Raw genomic sequence first — 18319 nt, forward strand, 5'->3', positions numbered from 1 at the left:
TTTTGCATATGTCTGGGTCCAAACTGAGTTGGCATGCTGTGCAAAATAACTAGGGACTGGAATGCTACTCTCAGTGATTACCAGTTGCTGAGACTATTTCAAGCATTTAACCCATCACATTTTTGTTTAATTCACTGCTTCTCTTAGCAGTGTCACTGATGGTTTGGTATAGTACTTGGCTTTGTCTGATGTGATGAATTCACTGTGTGCTCAGGGCCAGACTGGGAAACCAAAATCATCCCTGGCAAAAACATTCAAACCATCCTATCTCCCTTCCTCTTCTCACTCTAGCTCGTTTTCTTTCTTTCCATCCATCTCTTCACTCTCTCTTCCTCCTCTATGATCTCCCTCTGCTTTTACTCATTCTCTCTCCTAAAGGCCCCACTGTGCCTCCTGCAATTAGCCCAAGAGAGCTGGAGAAATAAAAGCAGAAGTACCAGCAGTGGCCAAAAACAGTCCTCTAATGGCTCCACCCCCCCCCCCCGCTTTCCCACTGCAACAGCCTAATAGAATAAAGGGCCAGTTGAGCCATGGGTGCGATATGAGGAGGGACTTCAGTATCACAAGGTTATGGGGAGTACTGTTTTTCCTCCATTTTCTTTCCTGTCCATAGATGTACTATTTGTTGTTGGCAAGGTTTTTGAGTACCAAGGTGCCTACATGTTTTGCCTTTTAGCTAGAGTTTGGATGTTCAAACTGTTTTCCAGAAATGCATTGAAGTCATTTCGAATTATTTTGATATCAGACGTTGAGGTGGCACGGCAAGACATTAATCTGAGCTTTAGGTTGTCTATGGAGATTTCTTTGTCGGGCCTGAAGGTTTTGTGTACAGTTAAAGAAGCTTTTGGTCAATGCAGTGCACAAACCCTCAAAATCCAAACGGGAATTCTTGAACCCAATTACATGAAAAAAATCAGAAAAAAATAGATGAATGAAAAACTAGCAAATAAGGCCAAGATATGTCAGAGACAGAGGTTAGCTTCAACACATTGTTGGGTTTCATCATTGATCAGGACATAAAAATGCTACCAAGGTGATCCAAGGTGACAAAAACTACATCATAAGAAATACTTCAGATTTGAAAACTCCAGGATGCTGAACCTCTTTCAAAGTTCTACTAGTTCTTTCACATCAAGAGGAAGGCAACACTATCCTTGCTGCCTTCCCAAATCCACTCTGGTGCATCTAAAAACCATTCTCCAAGCAGCAGACTATCTCATCAGAGGAACAAAGAAACCCAATATTATCACGCCTACAAAGCCCTCCACGAGCAAGCACTGGCATACAAAAACCACCACCTGAACTTCAACCAGCTACCCAAAAATCTATGCTCCACTCACATCGCCCTTGCAAAGACACTGCACATCCACCACTGCCATACCGGATGACGATCCTTCTCCCACCTCGCTGGACCTACAGACCTGGCTTTTCGAATGAGACCCACAGCCCAGCACCTTGATATCCTCATGGGTGATAAGCCACTCTATATAAGAACAGTTTGTTCATTCAAGGACACCTCTACTGGTTTCCCCGCAAAGTCGAAATAGACTGCAAAATTGCCTGAATCAAGTTATGTGCATATCTACATCAGGACCGCCCAGCTATTTAATGAATAAACCTTGAGCAGTAGGAGGAGCAAGGGACATATATAGTAATTCTTGCTCCCTACCTGAACTCTCAATATTGATCAAACTGAGAAATGTGATCCTGACAAACTAAACTTCTGGCTCATTCTCCAGGATAAACTCAGAATTAAACATAACCGGTTATATTTTCAGAAGATTCTAAAAAGACAACTCTTTCAAATGTTCTCTAACAGACAATTTCAGTCCTGCCAATGTCGAACACATCTTTCATTGTGACTTTTTCATATCAAGGCTGTACCGTCACCTCCCTCCTAGGGTAACACATAAGTATTGTATGATCAAAATGAAAGACCTTGCTGTGTCATCTTCCTCTGCACTTGTTTCATGAATATCCCTTCGCCTATCAAAGCATACCTTTGACTTTTTCTACTTTTAGTTTTCAGTTTGTTGTGCTGTCATGAATTACTGTCTTATAATTCCATGGCTTCAGGTTTTCAAAAGGGTTGGTTAAAAATAAAAATAAAAAGATAAGTGATGCTTCATTCTGGTCTGGCTTTATCTTATAAGATGTCACTTCCTGTGATGTTATCTGTGTTAAAGTTTATGTGATGTCACTTCAGATCCTCCTCTGTATTTAAGCTCATATCTTCAGAAAACGGGTAGGTCTACAGCTCTCAATTTGTGATTGAAAATGAGCATAATTCAGGGTTAGTGTGCTTACATGGAAATCTTGGCCCCAAGATTCAACACTTAGGGCCTGATTACGACTTTGGCGCTGCGGCACTGGGTCTGCCTCGACGCCACACCGCCAAAGCCACGGTTAGACTGCCTGCCAGATTAGGAGTTTCCTCCTGTTTAGCGGGCTTTTTTTGGCCTTTAAAAAGAGGCACCACAATGTGAACGCCAAAAACAGTTCATGCACGGCATGGACTGAAAAGTCCATGCCATGTAGGAACTTGTGGGAATGCACACAGGGGGCACACTGTGCCCCCCCTGTGTATATCCACAGGGTGCAGAGGCACCAGGTGGCCCTGTAGGCCGCCCTATGTTTCCTCACTGCCAGGGTTTTCCTGGAGGAGGAACTGTTATGAAAACCCTGCCGGAGAGGAAACTCCTAATATGTTTTGCAGGACCGTGGTGGTCGCATCAAGCATATTGATGCCTCTACACCGCAGTTCCCTGGAGGATGTGGTGGGGTTGTGTCGGTTCAACCACCCGACTCATAATAGGGCAGTCGGGAGACCGCCACAGCCGCACCCAATGATCCTGGCGATCGATGGACAACCAGGTTCGTAATTCGCACCTAGGTGCCTTTACAAATGCCCATCAGGAACTGGTCTCACACCCCCTCTGCTTGATCAATGCAATTCCTAACATTGTAATGAGGCTATATATATATATATATATTCACTGAAAAAACCATAGGTTTCACACACGTTATAGTTAGGAATTAGCATTTAAAAAACCTTGCAAATTCACTGAAAAAAACATAGGTTTCACACATGTTATAGTTAGCTGGACATTTCACTCGTACATAACCATTGAAATTCCCCCGTTATAGTTAGTTCAGCTAACTATAACTCGCGCGCCCGCAATCCACTGCTGATGACGTCACATATTACATCACTCATGACATGGTCAGTGACATCACTCATGACATCACTGATGACATCTCAAATGACATCACTGATGACATCACTGATGACATCATCCTTGTGTAAGAGTGGCAGACCTCCTCTTATCCGAATATAAACTTTGATACACACATTGAAAAATACAAACTAAGGTTTTGAATACTATAGAGATACCAATACCAGTTAGAACAACCTATGCAGTAATATATATATTAATGGAACCCGTGCATTTTGTTTAATGAACATTATCTGTAAACACACAATAAAGCTCTGAAAAAATGAACTGATAATCAACATTCCAGTAGTAGAAATACTGTGGCACAGGTCGCAAAAATACTTCAAATCTCACCTGCAAATTAACTTCACCATTTTTACCATGGTGTGGGGCCTCGTAGGCCTCAATTTGCTGCCTTGTGAGCCTGGCCACCTTCTCGGCCAACTCCCTCCACCGAACTCCCAGCTGCACAGCTGTAGTCAGGAGTACAGTATCCTGAGTGAGACGCGCCACCAGTCCTTGGCAGTCCATCTTCAGCAGCCCCTGAAACCGAAAACACAGATAATAAGCAAAGAAGACCGCAACAGGGTAGACAGTAAGAGGAAATGCACATCATTGCAGAGAAAAGAAAGCGGTAGCTGGAGTTGAAAGCTACATGTACAGCACTTAACCCCTTCTTTGCTCATGACAGAGCCATTCCGTCATGTGCCACGGTGGGCGTGTGCTCATGACGGAACCGCTCCATCATGGCACCCACCCATAGGGGAAGCGCCGGAACTCCTCCCATGGACAGCCCATCTAGCCCCCACAAAGGGGGATGGCAGCGGAAGAGTTTCCGCTGCCCACACAATCCCACAGCGCGCGCGGACATCATCAGGAAGTGCTGGACACCATTTGTTTCCAGCGCGTCCGGGAAGAGCCGGTAAGTTTGTGTGCTCCGGTGGCACGGGGTGAGGGGAAAATTCGTAATCTATTGAGGCATCGGGGGAGAGGAAAGAGTATTTCCTCTCCCCTGATGTCTCAAAACACGGCATTCCTGTAGCACGATTGCACACAGCATCGCGATCGTGCTGAAGGAGTGTCCCCACTAGGCACTAGGGATGCTTTTAGTAGAAGGAAGCGACCCCTTGGGCAAGGGTCGCATCTCTAAGGGGCACTTATTTTTTTGATTTTACTGCCCCCCTCTGGGGCCAGATCGCCTGGGTTTTTTGGTGTTTCTGGCCCGGGGGGGGGGGAGAGGGGGGGTAGAAAAGCCCACTAGAACCAAGGATACTTAAAAAAAAAAAGGAAAAAAAATCAGAAGCGACCCCTTGGGGAAGGGTCGCTTCCAGGGGACACATTTCTTCAAAATGTGTATTCTGCCCCCCCCAGGCGCAGATTGGCCAGTGTATTTGGCCTTTCTGCCCACCCCACTAGACACCAGGGGCTTATTTGAAATTAAAATGGAAGTGACCCCTGGGCAAGGGTCGCTTCCAGGGGGCAGATTTTTTTTATATATGTATTCTGCACCCCTGGGGCAGATCAGCATGTTATTTTGGCAGAGGCGGGGGGCGGGTGACGGAAAACCCACTAGGCACCAGGGATTTGGTTTTGTGTGTAATGGAAGCGACATGGTTGCTTCCAAGGGGGTAACATTTGGTTAATGTATTTTCTGCCCCTCCTGGGGACAGATCTGCCCCTTTTTTGGCCTTTTTGCCCTAGGTGGGAGGGGGAGGCAGAAAACCCTACTAGGCACCAGGGATTTATTTCTTTTGCAAGGGGGGCACATTTCTGTCAGTTGTTTTCTGCCCTACCCTCAGACAAGCTCACCCGATCCCTTGGGCAAGTTCACCCCCCATTTTTCACAGCCCTATTTGAAGGCCCATCTGGGAGATTGACCATTTGGATAGTGACATAGAGTGTTATAATGTTAATTGTTTTATTTCTTGTGAATTGCAATTGCTATGCTTTATTTCTCCCTTTTTGTTCTATTTGAAAGCTTTTGCTCTTTAGACTGTTCCAGGTTGCGGTTTCGTTACTTTTGGTTCTGCTGTTTGTGTAGTTGCTTGTGTTTGGTAAGAGACTTTTTTTTGTACAATGTAAATTTGTTTCATTTCTCTTCATGAATGTGTTTCCTGTAAATGGTGTAATAATAGCAGTATGTTTGGTTTCTGTTTTTTAAGAGTCAAAAACTTTTTGCATTTGTGCTCGATGTGTGTTTTGTTGTATTGTGAGTAATTGGTTTTGTTTTTTTCTTTCTAGTGGGATATCGTTGGTTTCTGCTGTCTCTCTGCAGAGTAGGTGCTGGTGAGTGCAGCTGTCACTTGCAAGTAAATTGTATAGTTTGAGTATATAGATCTTTGTGATAAAGGGCACATTTTTTTTACTAACTTATTTTGCACAGTGTTGGTTATTTTTGACTTGTTTGTGCAGTCTCCTTTGTTAGTAAGGATAATGGCTAGCCCCAGGATTACTGCTCAGTGGGTTGTTGGTATGCTCTTTGAGTCTTTCCCTGGCCATGGTTCAGAGCCTGACTCTGCATCGGAGGCAGAGGAGGGAGTGGAAGATTCAGGCAGTGAGTTTTCTCTCCACATGGAGTCATTGGATGATGAAGCTACTCTTAGTGCGGATGAAGTGCCTGTTTTAGAGGAGGACATTGATGTGCCGATAGTGCAGCAAGAGGCATCTGGGGTGCAGCCTGGGGCTGCAAGGCTTCCAGTTGGAAGTGATGACCTCTGGGTTGCCCCAGGCATGGTACAGCCGGCATTGCCAGACTTTACTGGTGTTCCAGGGTGTAGAGTGAATACAGGAATCTTTTTGCCGATACATTTTTTTCAGTTGTTTATGGACGATGTGTTTTTGGCAGAGATTGTTGAGCAGACTAATTTGTATGCCGAACAGTTTTTGAGGGACAACAGTGCCAGCCTTAAGCCCCATTCTAGAGCTACCCAGTGGACTCCCACAAATCTGGAAGAGATGAAGAAGTTCTTGGGTTTAACTTTTTTGATGGGCTTGCTTAGGAAGCCATCAATGTCTTCATATTGGTCTACTAGTCCCTTGATGGCAACAGCTATATTTCCGGCAGTCATGAGTCATGATAGGCATTTGCTTCTGCTTCGGATGCTGCATTTTGTCGATAACTGTTTAGCGTTGCCACAAGATCACCCGGAGTGTGGCCGTCTTTTTAAGATTTGGCCGGTCATTGATCACTTTGTTGATCGATTTTCTGAGATCTATGCTCCAGGGAAAGAAATAGTAGTGGATGAGTCTTTGGTCTTGTTCAAGGGCCGCTTGGTTTTTAGGCAATACATTCCTAGTAAGAGGGCACGCTATGGAATTAAGCTGTATATGTTGTGTGACAGTAGGACTGGATATGTCTATTTCAGGGTGTACACCAGTAAGGAATCCAGGATTAACCCTCCTGGTTGTCCGTCCGCTTTTGGAGTGACTGAGAAAATTGTGTGGGAACTTGGTAGAGAACGTTTTAACAAAGTCCACCATTTATATGTAGATAACTTCTACACTGGTGTGTGGTTGTTCAGTGAATTGGCCAAAGTGGACACTGTTGCTTGTGGCACAATCCGCTCTAACCGTAAAGGTTTCCCAAAAGATCTTGTTTGTCAAAAGCTTGTGCGGGGACAGTGCAGTGCGTTGCAAGGAACCTCTAGCTGTGAAGTTTTCAGACAGGAGAGATGTCTACATGCTGACTACCATCCATGATGAAAGCACTTCACCTGTGACTGTTTGGGGTCAGGTTGCTGCAGCGCGCAAACCTATGTGCATTTTAGACTATAACAGGCACATGGGTGGTGTTGCTAGAGTAGATCAGAGGTTGCAACCTTACACTGCTCTTCATAAGGCTTACATTTGGTATAAGAAGTTGGATTTCCATCTTTTCCACTTGGCAACCTTTAATGCTTTTGTTGTGTTCAAGGATTCTTGTCCTGAGTCAAAGATTACTTTTGCTAAGTTTCAGGAGTTTGTAATAGGCAACCTTGTTGTAGTGGAGCAGGCAAGTGTTCCTCGAGTTGGAGTGGTGGAGGAAGTGGCTAGATTGAAAGTTCCCCACTTTCTTGATCACATTCCTCCCACACCTTCCAAAGACTTTCCCAGTAGGAGATGTAGAGTCTGTTGGCAAAGAGGTATGAGGGAGGAAACTGGTATGTACTGCCCCGAGTGTCATTCTAACCCTGGGCTGTGAGTGCCTGCTTGTTTTACAGTGTATCACACGCAAAAGATTTTTTGGGAGCATCCATGAGTGGTAAAGTGAACTGCCTGGTTGTAAAGAAAAATCCTAAATGTGATGGCGATGTGCTTGGAGTGGCGCTTGGTTGGTGGTGTGCGTGGACTGGCACTTGGCTGGCGGTGTGTTTGGACTGGCGCCTGGCTGGCGGTGTGCGTGGACTGGTGCTTGGCTGGCTGCGTGTGTGGACTAGTGATTGCTGGCTGTGTGCGTGGACTGGCGCTTGGCTGGCTGTGTGCGTGGTCTGACGCTTGGCTGGCTGTGTGCGTGAACTGGCGCTTAGCTGGCTGTGTGCGTGGACTGGCAATTGGCTGGCGGTGTGCGTGGACTGGCGCTTGGCTGGCGGTATGTGAGGACTGGCGCTTGGCTGGCGGTGTGCGCGGACTGGTGCTCGGCTGGCGGTGTACGTGGACTGGCACTTGGTTGGCGATGTGTGAGTAGTGACCAGCTGCTGGTCACTACACACAGACTGGCGCTTGGCTGGCAGTGTGGGAGTAGTGACCAGCTGCTGGTCACTACACACACTGCTAGGCAAACACCACTCCACGCAATCCGTGAGCTGGTGTGGTTGCTGTATCAGAAAATGTGGGCATGTGAAAATGATGGGCCCTTGAATGGCGCAGTCTGCTGGGGTGAGTGTTGTAATGTGCTGGGCCCGTGGCTGGCGGTGTGAATGGTTTTGTATGTGTCACACGTATGAAAGGTGTATGAATGGCCTGTAAAGAGGTTGGTGCCTTGTTGTGGCTTTACAGCTCAGGAGCTGTGAGTCAATGGTTCAGTTTCACGTCCTTTCAATTATTAACAGTGCATTTCATTTTTGTGGAATCTCTGGTTAATACAACTGTATATACTGAACCATCACTCACCCTCGTGCAAAATCCAACCAGTAGGTCTGTGTGCTTGAGGAATAGGTGGTTGTGCAGAAATATGTGTGTATTCTGTCTTTCTCAAGCCGGGTGTACCTTGTTCCTTATTGTGAATGTTGTAATGTGTTGGTTTCGTGCCTGGTGGTGTGAATGGTCTTGTGTGTATCACGTATGAAAGGTGTGTGAATGGCCTGTAAAGCGGTTGGGGCCTTGATGTTGCTTTACAGCTCATGAGCTGTGAATCACTGGTTCAGTTTTTTGTCCTTTCAATTATTGACAGTGCATTTCATTTTTATGAAATCTGTTGTTAATAAAATTTGATATACTGAACCATCACTCGCCCTCGTGCCAAATCCAACCAGTATGTGTGTGCGCTTGAGGAATAGATGGCTGTGCAGTAATCTTTGTATGTTTTGTCTCTGCCAAGGTGTACATTCCATCTAAGAATAACCTACCAACTGTAGATATTGTCGTAAACTAAACACCCATGGGAGTACATGGTGATGTCTCTCTTATGGATCCCAACAATTTATCTTACCCACAATGTCCGGCAAACCTCAAATTGTGTCTGTCACATTTTCTTGCATTATTGTGCCAAACTTTTCACGCTGCAGACAAAAACAACAAATGTCCTACCCCCCTGCCTTTTTCCAACTATCCCAATAGAAATGGTACCTCACTTGTGCTGGAGGGTCAAGGACACGTGACAGGCAAGGGCCGAAAACCTAGTGAGGCGATATCAAAATTACCTATCATAAACTAACCTGTTTTTCAAGTGGGGTCCCATGAGGTTTTGGCCCCGGGTTTGGCGGCCATCTAGGGAATCCTACCAAACCCACACATTTCTGAAAAGTAGACACCCGGGGGATTCCAGGGAGGTATGGCTTGTGTGGATCCCCCAACATTTTCTTACCCAGAATCCCCTGCAAACCTGAAATTTAGCTGAAAAAAAAAATCACTTTTTTCACACATTTTTGTGGGCGAAAGTTGTGGCATCACTGGGCCGACACAAATTTTGTACCACCCAGTGTTCCCCCAGGTCTCCTGATAAAAATGGTGCCTCACTCGTGTGGGAGGCCCAAGTACCCACGACAAGGCAAGGGCCCAAAACGTATTGCGGCAACATCAAAATTGCCTATCACAAAACCACCTGGTTTTTCAAGTTGGGTCCAATGACTTTTTGGCCCGGGGCTCGGCGGCCACCTAGGGAAACATAGCAAATCCACACAATTCTGAAACCTAGACAACCGGGGGATTCCAGGGAGGTAGGGCTTGCATGGATCCCCCAATGTTTTCTTACCCAGAATCCCCTGCAAACCTGAAATTTAACTGACAAAAATCATTTTTCACACATTTTTGTGTGGGAAAGTTGTGGCATCACCGGGCTGACACAAATTTTGTACCACCCAGTGTTCCCCCAGGTCTCCTGATAAAAATGGTGCCTCACTCATGTGGGAGGCACAAGTACCGCGACAGGCACAGGCCCAAAACATTTTGTGAAAATGTGCTTTTTTCGACAATTTTTTAGGTTTGCAAGGGATTCTGGGTAACAGAATCTGGTGAGAGCCAGTCAATCACCCCATCCTGGATTCCCCTGGGTGTCTAGTTTTAAAAAATGTATAGGTTTGCTCGTTTTCCCTAGGTGCCAGCAGAGCTAGGGTTCAAAAACTACAGCTAGGCACTTTTCAAAAAAAGGGTCATTTTTCACTGTGAAAATGTGGTGTGTCGACGTTGCGTTTTGAGCCGTTTCCTATTGCGGGCACTAGGCCTACCCACACAAGTGAGGTACCATTTTAATCTGGAGACTTAGGGTAACACAGAATTGTAGAGCAACTGTTATTACCAATTGACTTTCGATGCATTTCTGCCTTCTAAATTAAAGACAATGTGTAAAAAGAAGTCATTTTGAAAAATGACCTATAATTCTCATGCTAGTATGAGTACTCCCAATTTCGGAAATGTGCAAATATCTACTGTTTCTAAACTCTATATTTTGTTCCCATTTCCAAAATACATAGATGTCTTTGATACCGATTTTTCCATGTATAAATTTTCCCAGAATCATTGCTATATACCCACTACATAATAAAAAAACATTGCAAGACGCTGCTCAGTTATTGGCTCTGGGTTCGTCTGGTTCCCATATATCGCCACAACCAGAAACGTCCAGCAGATGTAACGGTATATTGCTTTCAAATAGCTGTCATAATTAGAAGAAGTTACAGGTGAAAACGTGGACACAAATGGCTGTTTTTTTCAACTAATTTTCAATTTTTCCTATATTGATGTGTTTTTTTCTATATAGAAAACTTAAAGGATCTACACAAATGACCCCTTGCTGAATTCAGAATTTTCTCTACCTTTCAAAAATGTATAGCTTGCCAGGATCCATAATTGCTTTCATACCCATTTCTATCATTAACTGGAAGGAGGTTAAAAGCACAAAAATAGCAAAAATAGGCTATGTCCCAGAAAAATACCCAAACTGTGTTTTTTGACAAAAGTCTGCTTGTCCCTGAAAGCTGGGAAGATGGCGATTTCAGCACCACAGCCCCTTTATTTGATACCATTTGCAGGGTAAAAACCAGACGCTCTCATATGTAGCCCTTTATTTTGCATTTTTCCTGCAAAAAAACAAAATTTTGCTGTATTTTGGCTAATTTCTGGGTCCCCTCCAGGGGAATCCACAAACCCTATGTACCTTTAGAATCCACATGATTTTGGAAAAAAGGACGCAAATTTGGCGTGGATACCTTATGTCATCAAAAAGTTACAGGGGCCTAAGCGCGAACTACACCAAATAGCCAAAAAAAGGCTTAGCACAGGAGGGGAAAAGGCCTAGCAGCGAAGGGGTTGACAAAGTAAGGATATTTGAGTGTACAAGGGAACAGTGGCAGAAAACTAAAGAAAGACTAGTTCTAAAATATTTCTGAAACTGGTTATTTCAATTTAAAGTGTCTAATAAATACAGTGGCATAAGTCCTGTCCTATTTTTCCCCTCATCTTTGACTCCATGACAGGAAAGATTTAATACAAAAGGATGGACTGGTTTGACTTGGTAACGTCAAGAGAAGCGTTTGTGGCGATGTTTGGAAGGAGGAGCAGATGAAAAGCTGTTAAGGGTCAAAGCAGAATATTTATGTGAATGCGTGGATGGAAAAAGACACAAGAATCGTGCAGTACAGAGAGTTGCCAATGAGTGGTGTGTGGCGGCGGTAGAGGGCGTTGATGATGATCAATGCACTCACGCACACCCTCTACCTCTATGCACACATTCCATTGCTAGTCTTTCCTATTCTTCAAGCTCTTGTAACACCCCATGAGCAAACACAGCTGTTCTCGCGTTCTATTCACTCAGTCCGAGACTGATACACAGTTGATTGTTTCCCATCTGAATGGGTAGTTGGCAGCATGGCCACATTCTTTTGAGGGCTGAAAGGAGCAGATTCCAATTGCACACCTGGACACTGTATTTTGGGAGGTTTTACCAACTGCATGCAATTCAACATTAAAGTCAGTGGTACAGATTTTACTCCACGTCTTTCAGTGGGTCAAAACAATACCATTCGGCAACGAAAAACGTATGTCTGCTGTAAAGGTTAAATAAAAATGAAGGTGGTTTACTAGGAGCAAATCACTTGACTATTCAGCTGAATCATTGAAGCTCAGCTGTCTAAAGAAATTGATTCTGAATTCATACTGGGAATTGGCAGCTTATTTATAGCACTAAACTAGGCAGCCACACAGGGAGAATGTAAGTGGGGCTGCAAATTCAAAGCAAAAAAAAAAAGGAAAATAAATGTGGGGGTAATGATTGCACCACTTTAAGAATGAATGACAAAATACAGGCTACCATTTTCTATAAACTGCCTAATTCAGTAGCACTTGGAAACGACCAAAAAATGTGCATCTAGTGACATTTTAACGTTAATGTAGAAAACATTCACAAGACTATAACAAAGAACTCTGAATTATCACAAGAGCCCCTGCATGAAGCCCTCCTTAGAGTCATTATGAAGTGCTTTCAAACTTGAGACGTCGAGCGAATGTATGCAGTTCTCAGTCAGAGTAACTGACTAGATTATTGCAGACCCTTGTGCAGAAACAGAACAGAAATAACTACTATGAAATCCTTCCTCTGCCCCTCATCGAGTGCATGGATCTGATTCTTTTGATAGTGGAAGAACTTTCGAACATCCTAAAGACTTTGGAAATAGAAATAGCAACTTTTAAAGAAGAACTATCGAAAAAAGAACCTGACAATTGGGATGGACTTCTACAAGACCTCAACGCTAAACTTGATAAATACGCCAAAGAAATACATGAACGTAAGATTAAGAAGTTTCGCAGAGATACCATAGACTATAAGCTAGATGAGGTTTACACCTGGGCAGAAGTTTATAATCAATGCAAATGACAAAGACCTACGAATGTAAACTCCTCTCAAGAGAGCGTGGTCTCTGATTCTGAAGTAGCTCATAATCGCCCTCCAGTGAGTCATGCTACCAATGGGGATGATACTACTGGTAATACTACAGCAAGTACTCAAGCTCGGAAGTCTTTTTTGGCCACCAGCCCTGCGGCAAATCATCGACCGGACCAATCGTCACAAAAACAAGGCGAAGCAAAAGGAAAAGAGCAAATCTCAGAAACAGACAAGAGATCTCTGCGCAGCAAAACAAGAGCGACTTAGTTGTTAACATCTCTAAAATTCAACTTTCAAAAGCTCAGGTTGCAGTTTTGAATAAAGGAACTTCTTACGTACCCACTTACCACAGTAATATTGCGGAAACGGAAATTGCTTTTTTCAAGTTTGTCAGAATCTTAAGATTAAAATACTTTCAGTACTATTGAACCTTCCACAACATCGCCTGACGTATCTGCATCGCCTGAGGAATTAGGCGCATACAAAGAGTTTAAACCAAAGAGTACGTTTTGCTCCCCAATTTCACACAAATCGATTGACTCTTTTGAAAGGTTGGTAAAAGCTGAGATCATGAATATCAACTTTCGCAAACACACCAAAGTGAATTTTTCATCCAAAGATTGGAGTACTTTGAAACAACTTGCCAACAATCCTCTAATGACCTTTGCAAAGGCTGATAAGGGCGGCGCATTAGTAGTGCTTGATACCAAGTTTTATGAAAATAGCGTAATGCAACACATCACAGATTCTGACACCTATACCAAACTGGATCAAGACCCCACATATAGCTATCAGAATCTTTTGAACCAGAACCTTACACGCGCTTAAGAGATGTGCTGGATCAACAAAAAAACTAAGACGTTTCTGTACACAGCATATCCACGAAGGCCTAAACTCTATATGCTGCCAAAAATCCACAAAAACTTGGAGAAACCACCTTTTCGTCCAATTGTGTCAGCATGCGGCTCTCTATCTGAACCTGTAGGTAAATACCTTGATTACTTCCTGCAACCAATCGTACAAAATCAAGAGTCTTACCTGAAAGACACCACAGCCCTCTTAAATTTCTTGAAAGATGTAGACATGAAGGATATAGAGCACTGGTGGCAATGTACCATTGACGTAACTGCCCTTTACACCTCCATTCCACATGCGGACGGCATTGAAGCCACTGAATGGGCTTTATTAAATCACAACCATATCGACGCAGAAAAAGTGTTTCTCATTGAACTACTTCAATTTGCACTCTATCATAGCTATTTTGAGTTGAAGGGCATATTTTACGCCCAAAATAACGGAACTTCAATGGGTTTTGCTGGAGCTCCTTCATACGCCAATATTTGTATGGCCTAACTCGAACATGAGCACATCTTACACAATCAAGCATGGTCCCAAAATCTCGTCTTATACAAACGCTACATTGATGACATTCTTATAATCTGGAAAGGGGATCGCAGTGATCTTGAAGTCAATATCTCTCATCTCAACCATATCCACAACCGAATCAAATTCACCCATCAAACAGACAAGTGCAGCATCAACTTCTTAGATGTACTGATTGAGATTGATCAAGGATCCATTAAAACCAAAGTATTCATCAAACCAACCGACAGAAACAACTCTCTTCATTTCGATAGTTTCCATCAACCCAGACTTAAGAAACATCTACCTTTCTCGCAGTTCATCAGATTAAAAAGAATCACCTCTGATACACAAGATGCTATTTCAATTACCAACCAATTTTATGATCGCTTTCTTAAAAGAGGGTATCCATCACAGCTTTTGGAGGATGCAAAACGCAGAGTTGACAGTACTGATCGCAGTAGTTTGTTACAACGTACAAGCCACCACCTTTAAATCTATCATCATGAGACACTGGAATATTATTCAGACTGAACCTGATTTGCTTGCTTTATTCCCTCAGAAACAGATTTTCGCTATGCAAAGATCTAAAAATCTGAAAGAACTGTTAACCCCACCTTCTAACACACCCATCAAGATTTTTAAAGGTATGCAGAAATGTCTTAACTGCGTTCATTGCAACAATGTATTAACAGGTGACTGTTTTATTCATCCAACCAAAGGTCACAAGATAAGACTACGTCACTCTAGCACTTGTGATACGTCCAAAGTTATTTACGCACTGAAATGCCCTTGTGGCAAAATCTATGTTGGTAGAACTGAACGCAAAGTCAAAATACGTATTGGTGAGCACAAAAGTAACATCCGTATGCACAATAAGAAGTCCACAGTTGCAGTACATTGGATGGAAGCTAAACATAACATTTCCCAGCTACGTTTCACTGTATTGGAGGCACAAAGGTCAAGGTCGGATGTAGATCCTCAGAAAACACTTGCACACGCAGAATTTTATTGGACCAAAAAATAGCAATCGCTTCAACCCCTGGGGCTCAATGACCGTATCTAATTTAATTGTTTTTTGTAATTTCATTCATGATGTAAAAGTTAATCCTGAGCAGCTTTAGTGAAATGTATCATCGCTCTCTTCTATGTTTTCCACTCACAACTCTCCTCTAAACAGACTCTTTCTATGTCTATTGGTTCTCACTAATTGCCAAGATCCGTTATCACTTTTCACTATTTAAGCCACCCCCTGTCCGATGCAAGCACGCCACTTACTTCCTGACGTGATTCCGCCGGACACAATCACTTTCACTCACCGGGTAAGCCTAGACGCGTCTTTCGCGTTAAATCTCTATAGCAGACTGTTCACTTTGCTTTTCATCTGAGTGTCATTTTGACTTTTAAGATCTTTTAACCGTTTCTTTATCATTTGATCTATTTCTAACCATCACCTTTCGGTGTTAGTACATCAATCACGTTATCTCATGCGTACCAACTGTGTAAACTCGTAAGTCGTTTTTTCTGCTACAGATTCGCGAGTCACTTTGTTTATACACTAATGTTGATTTGTTTATTTGCATCACTTGAACGTGTTTATTTACTGCTTGTTAGTTCGCATTGACGCTTGCTAGGATTCAAAGGTAAACCGACTCTTTAAGGAGTTGTTATGACTTGTCAGAATCACGATTTCGAATTTTTCAGTTATGACCGTATTTGCACAGATTTGTTTAGTTTTTGATGTATTAGAATTACGATTTGATTACGAGGACTAGTGATTGAATTGCCTTTTTTGTTCTTTTCAGCTTGAAAGAATACCCCTGATGAAGGGTTCTAACGGAACCCGAAATGCATTGGGTACACTATTGTAATGTTGAAATGTTGGATTGTTAACGAGGTTGATAACCTCTCCCAGCTTGACAAGGAAACCATTTCAATTGAAGTTCTTGAATACAATCATTATTGAGAATAAAAAAGATTCGATAATATAACGACTATTGGTTTATATGTCTTCACATGAAACCGGATTAAAATTGAGAATGGCTTTTGAATAGCCCATTGCAAAGTGCTCGCGCCAGCAAAAGGAACCCTTCCTTTTTGCACCATAGTTTGGCTGTTTACCGTAAGTCGCCACTGGACAGGCGCCTTGGCGTTTGTAGCACAACTTATAAACTGTTGACAATTTGATTCTATACCTGATAATCGTGTGCATGTTGGCATTTGTTTTGTATTACACATTAATACAGCAGCACAGCTCCGTTACTGTCCTCTTTGTTGCTCTTTTTAGCGTTATCGGCTGCATATGTGGTTAATAACCTCTGTAAATTACCCTCCCTGGAGCTATGGGCAGAGCAACAGATGAGGGCACATAAAGGTGTGTGGTTAAAAGCCGTTATTGCCTTACAAGTGCATGCAATAAGGTTGTTGCCTTCCTGCACCCTCCAAAATGTGTGAGTGCTGTGAAAGCAGGAGCTTACCAGTACTTGAAGACATTTACCGGGCAAACTATGGGGCATATCAGCAACAACCGTCAATAATTACCGTTAAGCGCACTTAGTGCTAGGATAATTATCGCCGGCTAGCATGGATTTTTATCGCTGAGATAGAGTGCTATTAGCAACGCTTATCTCAAAAGCGATAAAAATCCTAGCGCTAAGTGCCAATCGTGAGATTATCGCTGGAAACCCAGCGATAATCCCATGAAGTTTGGCGATAGCTTGCTGATAGGGCCTCACATACTTAGCCATGATATCCACCTTCCATAGGATATCATGGCTAAGTCAGTTTCAAAGCAGGCCTAAGAAAAGTAGCGATAACAGAGGTTATTGCTACTTTTCTTGTCGATATGCTGCTTTGCGTGAGGCTTGATAATAGGAGAAATGTTGCTTAGCGACATTTCTCCCGTTATCCTGGAGAGGAATGCCCACTTTGCATCTCATTAGAGATGCAAAGATGGGCATTAGGAATTAAGGCGCTAAGGCATGGATTCACGCGATAGCGTGACCTTGCTAATATAGCGATAAAATTATCGCCGCTTTTTGGCCGAAAACAGATGCAAAAGCGGCGATAATTTTATATCGCCGCCTTGTAGATATGCCCCGATATTATCTCCTGCCGCTCCTCCTCAGCCTCTTTTGAAGCAGCCTATCTGCACGTGCCAGAAGTGTAAGCTCTAGGGACTAGTTTTCTCCTCTTGAGACTGATGCTTTTCTGTGTTGGCATTATCATTGCACAGGTAGCATACTGGCGCTTGTGTTTGTGGCATAGGAACAAGCAGTGCTGTACAAGTGGTGGGCTAAGGGTTTCCAGTGTGCTTCTTGTCTATGTATATCTGCTCTTTCAGTATTTGATGATGAGAGGGCATTGTATTACTAGCATATGCATTTATTCATCAGTTTTACATAGTGCAACTGTACCAAAGTGGTAATGTACACTTCGCACAAAACTTAACAAGAGATTCATTACATAAAAACAGCAGAAAAGAGGAATTGAGATACTGCAGGGAAGAGGATCAAAGAAGAAAGAGGAAGATTGATGGTCCTTGCAGTTGGACTGAAAGCATAGTTATTGTAGCAATAACCTGAAAACTGTGACCTTCAATTGTTCATGAAGGTGAAGTTTGGTTTCTAAAATTAAGTGCTCCAGAATGAAACAGCCACTCCAGAGAAAGTCTGATTTTAGGTCTGAGGTGATTTACATTTTCCGATTTCCAGATGAAAGGAGTCCTTCTCTGATGGCGAGAAGGTAGGGCAAGTGAATACCCCAGGCACCCAACAATGAATTGCATCATGGCCTGTGTGATAACCAATGTCAGTTTCTTAGAGAGGGTGAGATGTGATCAAATAATTTTTTCCTGGAGTACAGAGCTACTTTATAAGATACTGCGAGGATTGAAGTAACCCAACTGGTAGAGCAGCCTGAGAGTAATAAAGACACACAAAAAACGTACACTGCAATTTTCAGGTGGGTTGGAGAGAAGAGGGTGTTTGAACTTTTGAAGTGACTGCAGATGCTAATCAGCAGATCTATTAATGTTGTTGATGTGTTGAGGGAGTTTGAAATCAAGAGTAAACCCTAATCTCTTTGTGATCGTGCAGTAGACAGCTTCTGATAGATTGTGGGAGGAGAGCAGAGTTTCTCCTGGACATAGTTCGAGAATCTGAGAGTCAAACAAGTTATAATATGATGACAATGGTAAATGGACACTGCTCAAAATTCATGACTGGGA

The 18319-nt window shown here is 43.1% G+C and overlaps 1 protein-coding gene across 2 annotated transcripts in view; it reads right to left on the reverse strand.

Moving 5' to 3' along the window:
* MACC1 (MET transcriptional regulator MACC1) overlaps window positions 1–18319 on the reverse strand; it is a 154419-nt gene that overhangs the window by 31809 nt on the left and 104291 nt on the right. For both annotated transcript variants that reach the window (XM_085630936.1, XM_085630934.1), the window contains exon 4: window positions 3570–3758. In XM_085630936.1, the coding sequence (XP_085487062.1) occupies window positions 3570–3758 (189 nt within the window). The remainder of the gene's footprint in view (window positions 1–3569; window positions 3759–18319) is intronic.

Source organism: Triturus cristatus, chromosome 10, assembly GCF_964204655.1.
Source record: "Triturus cristatus chromosome 10, aTriCri1.1, whole genome shotgun sequence".
Classification (NCBI taxonomy): Eukaryota; Metazoa; Chordata; class Amphibia; order Caudata; family Salamandridae; genus Triturus; species Triturus cristatus.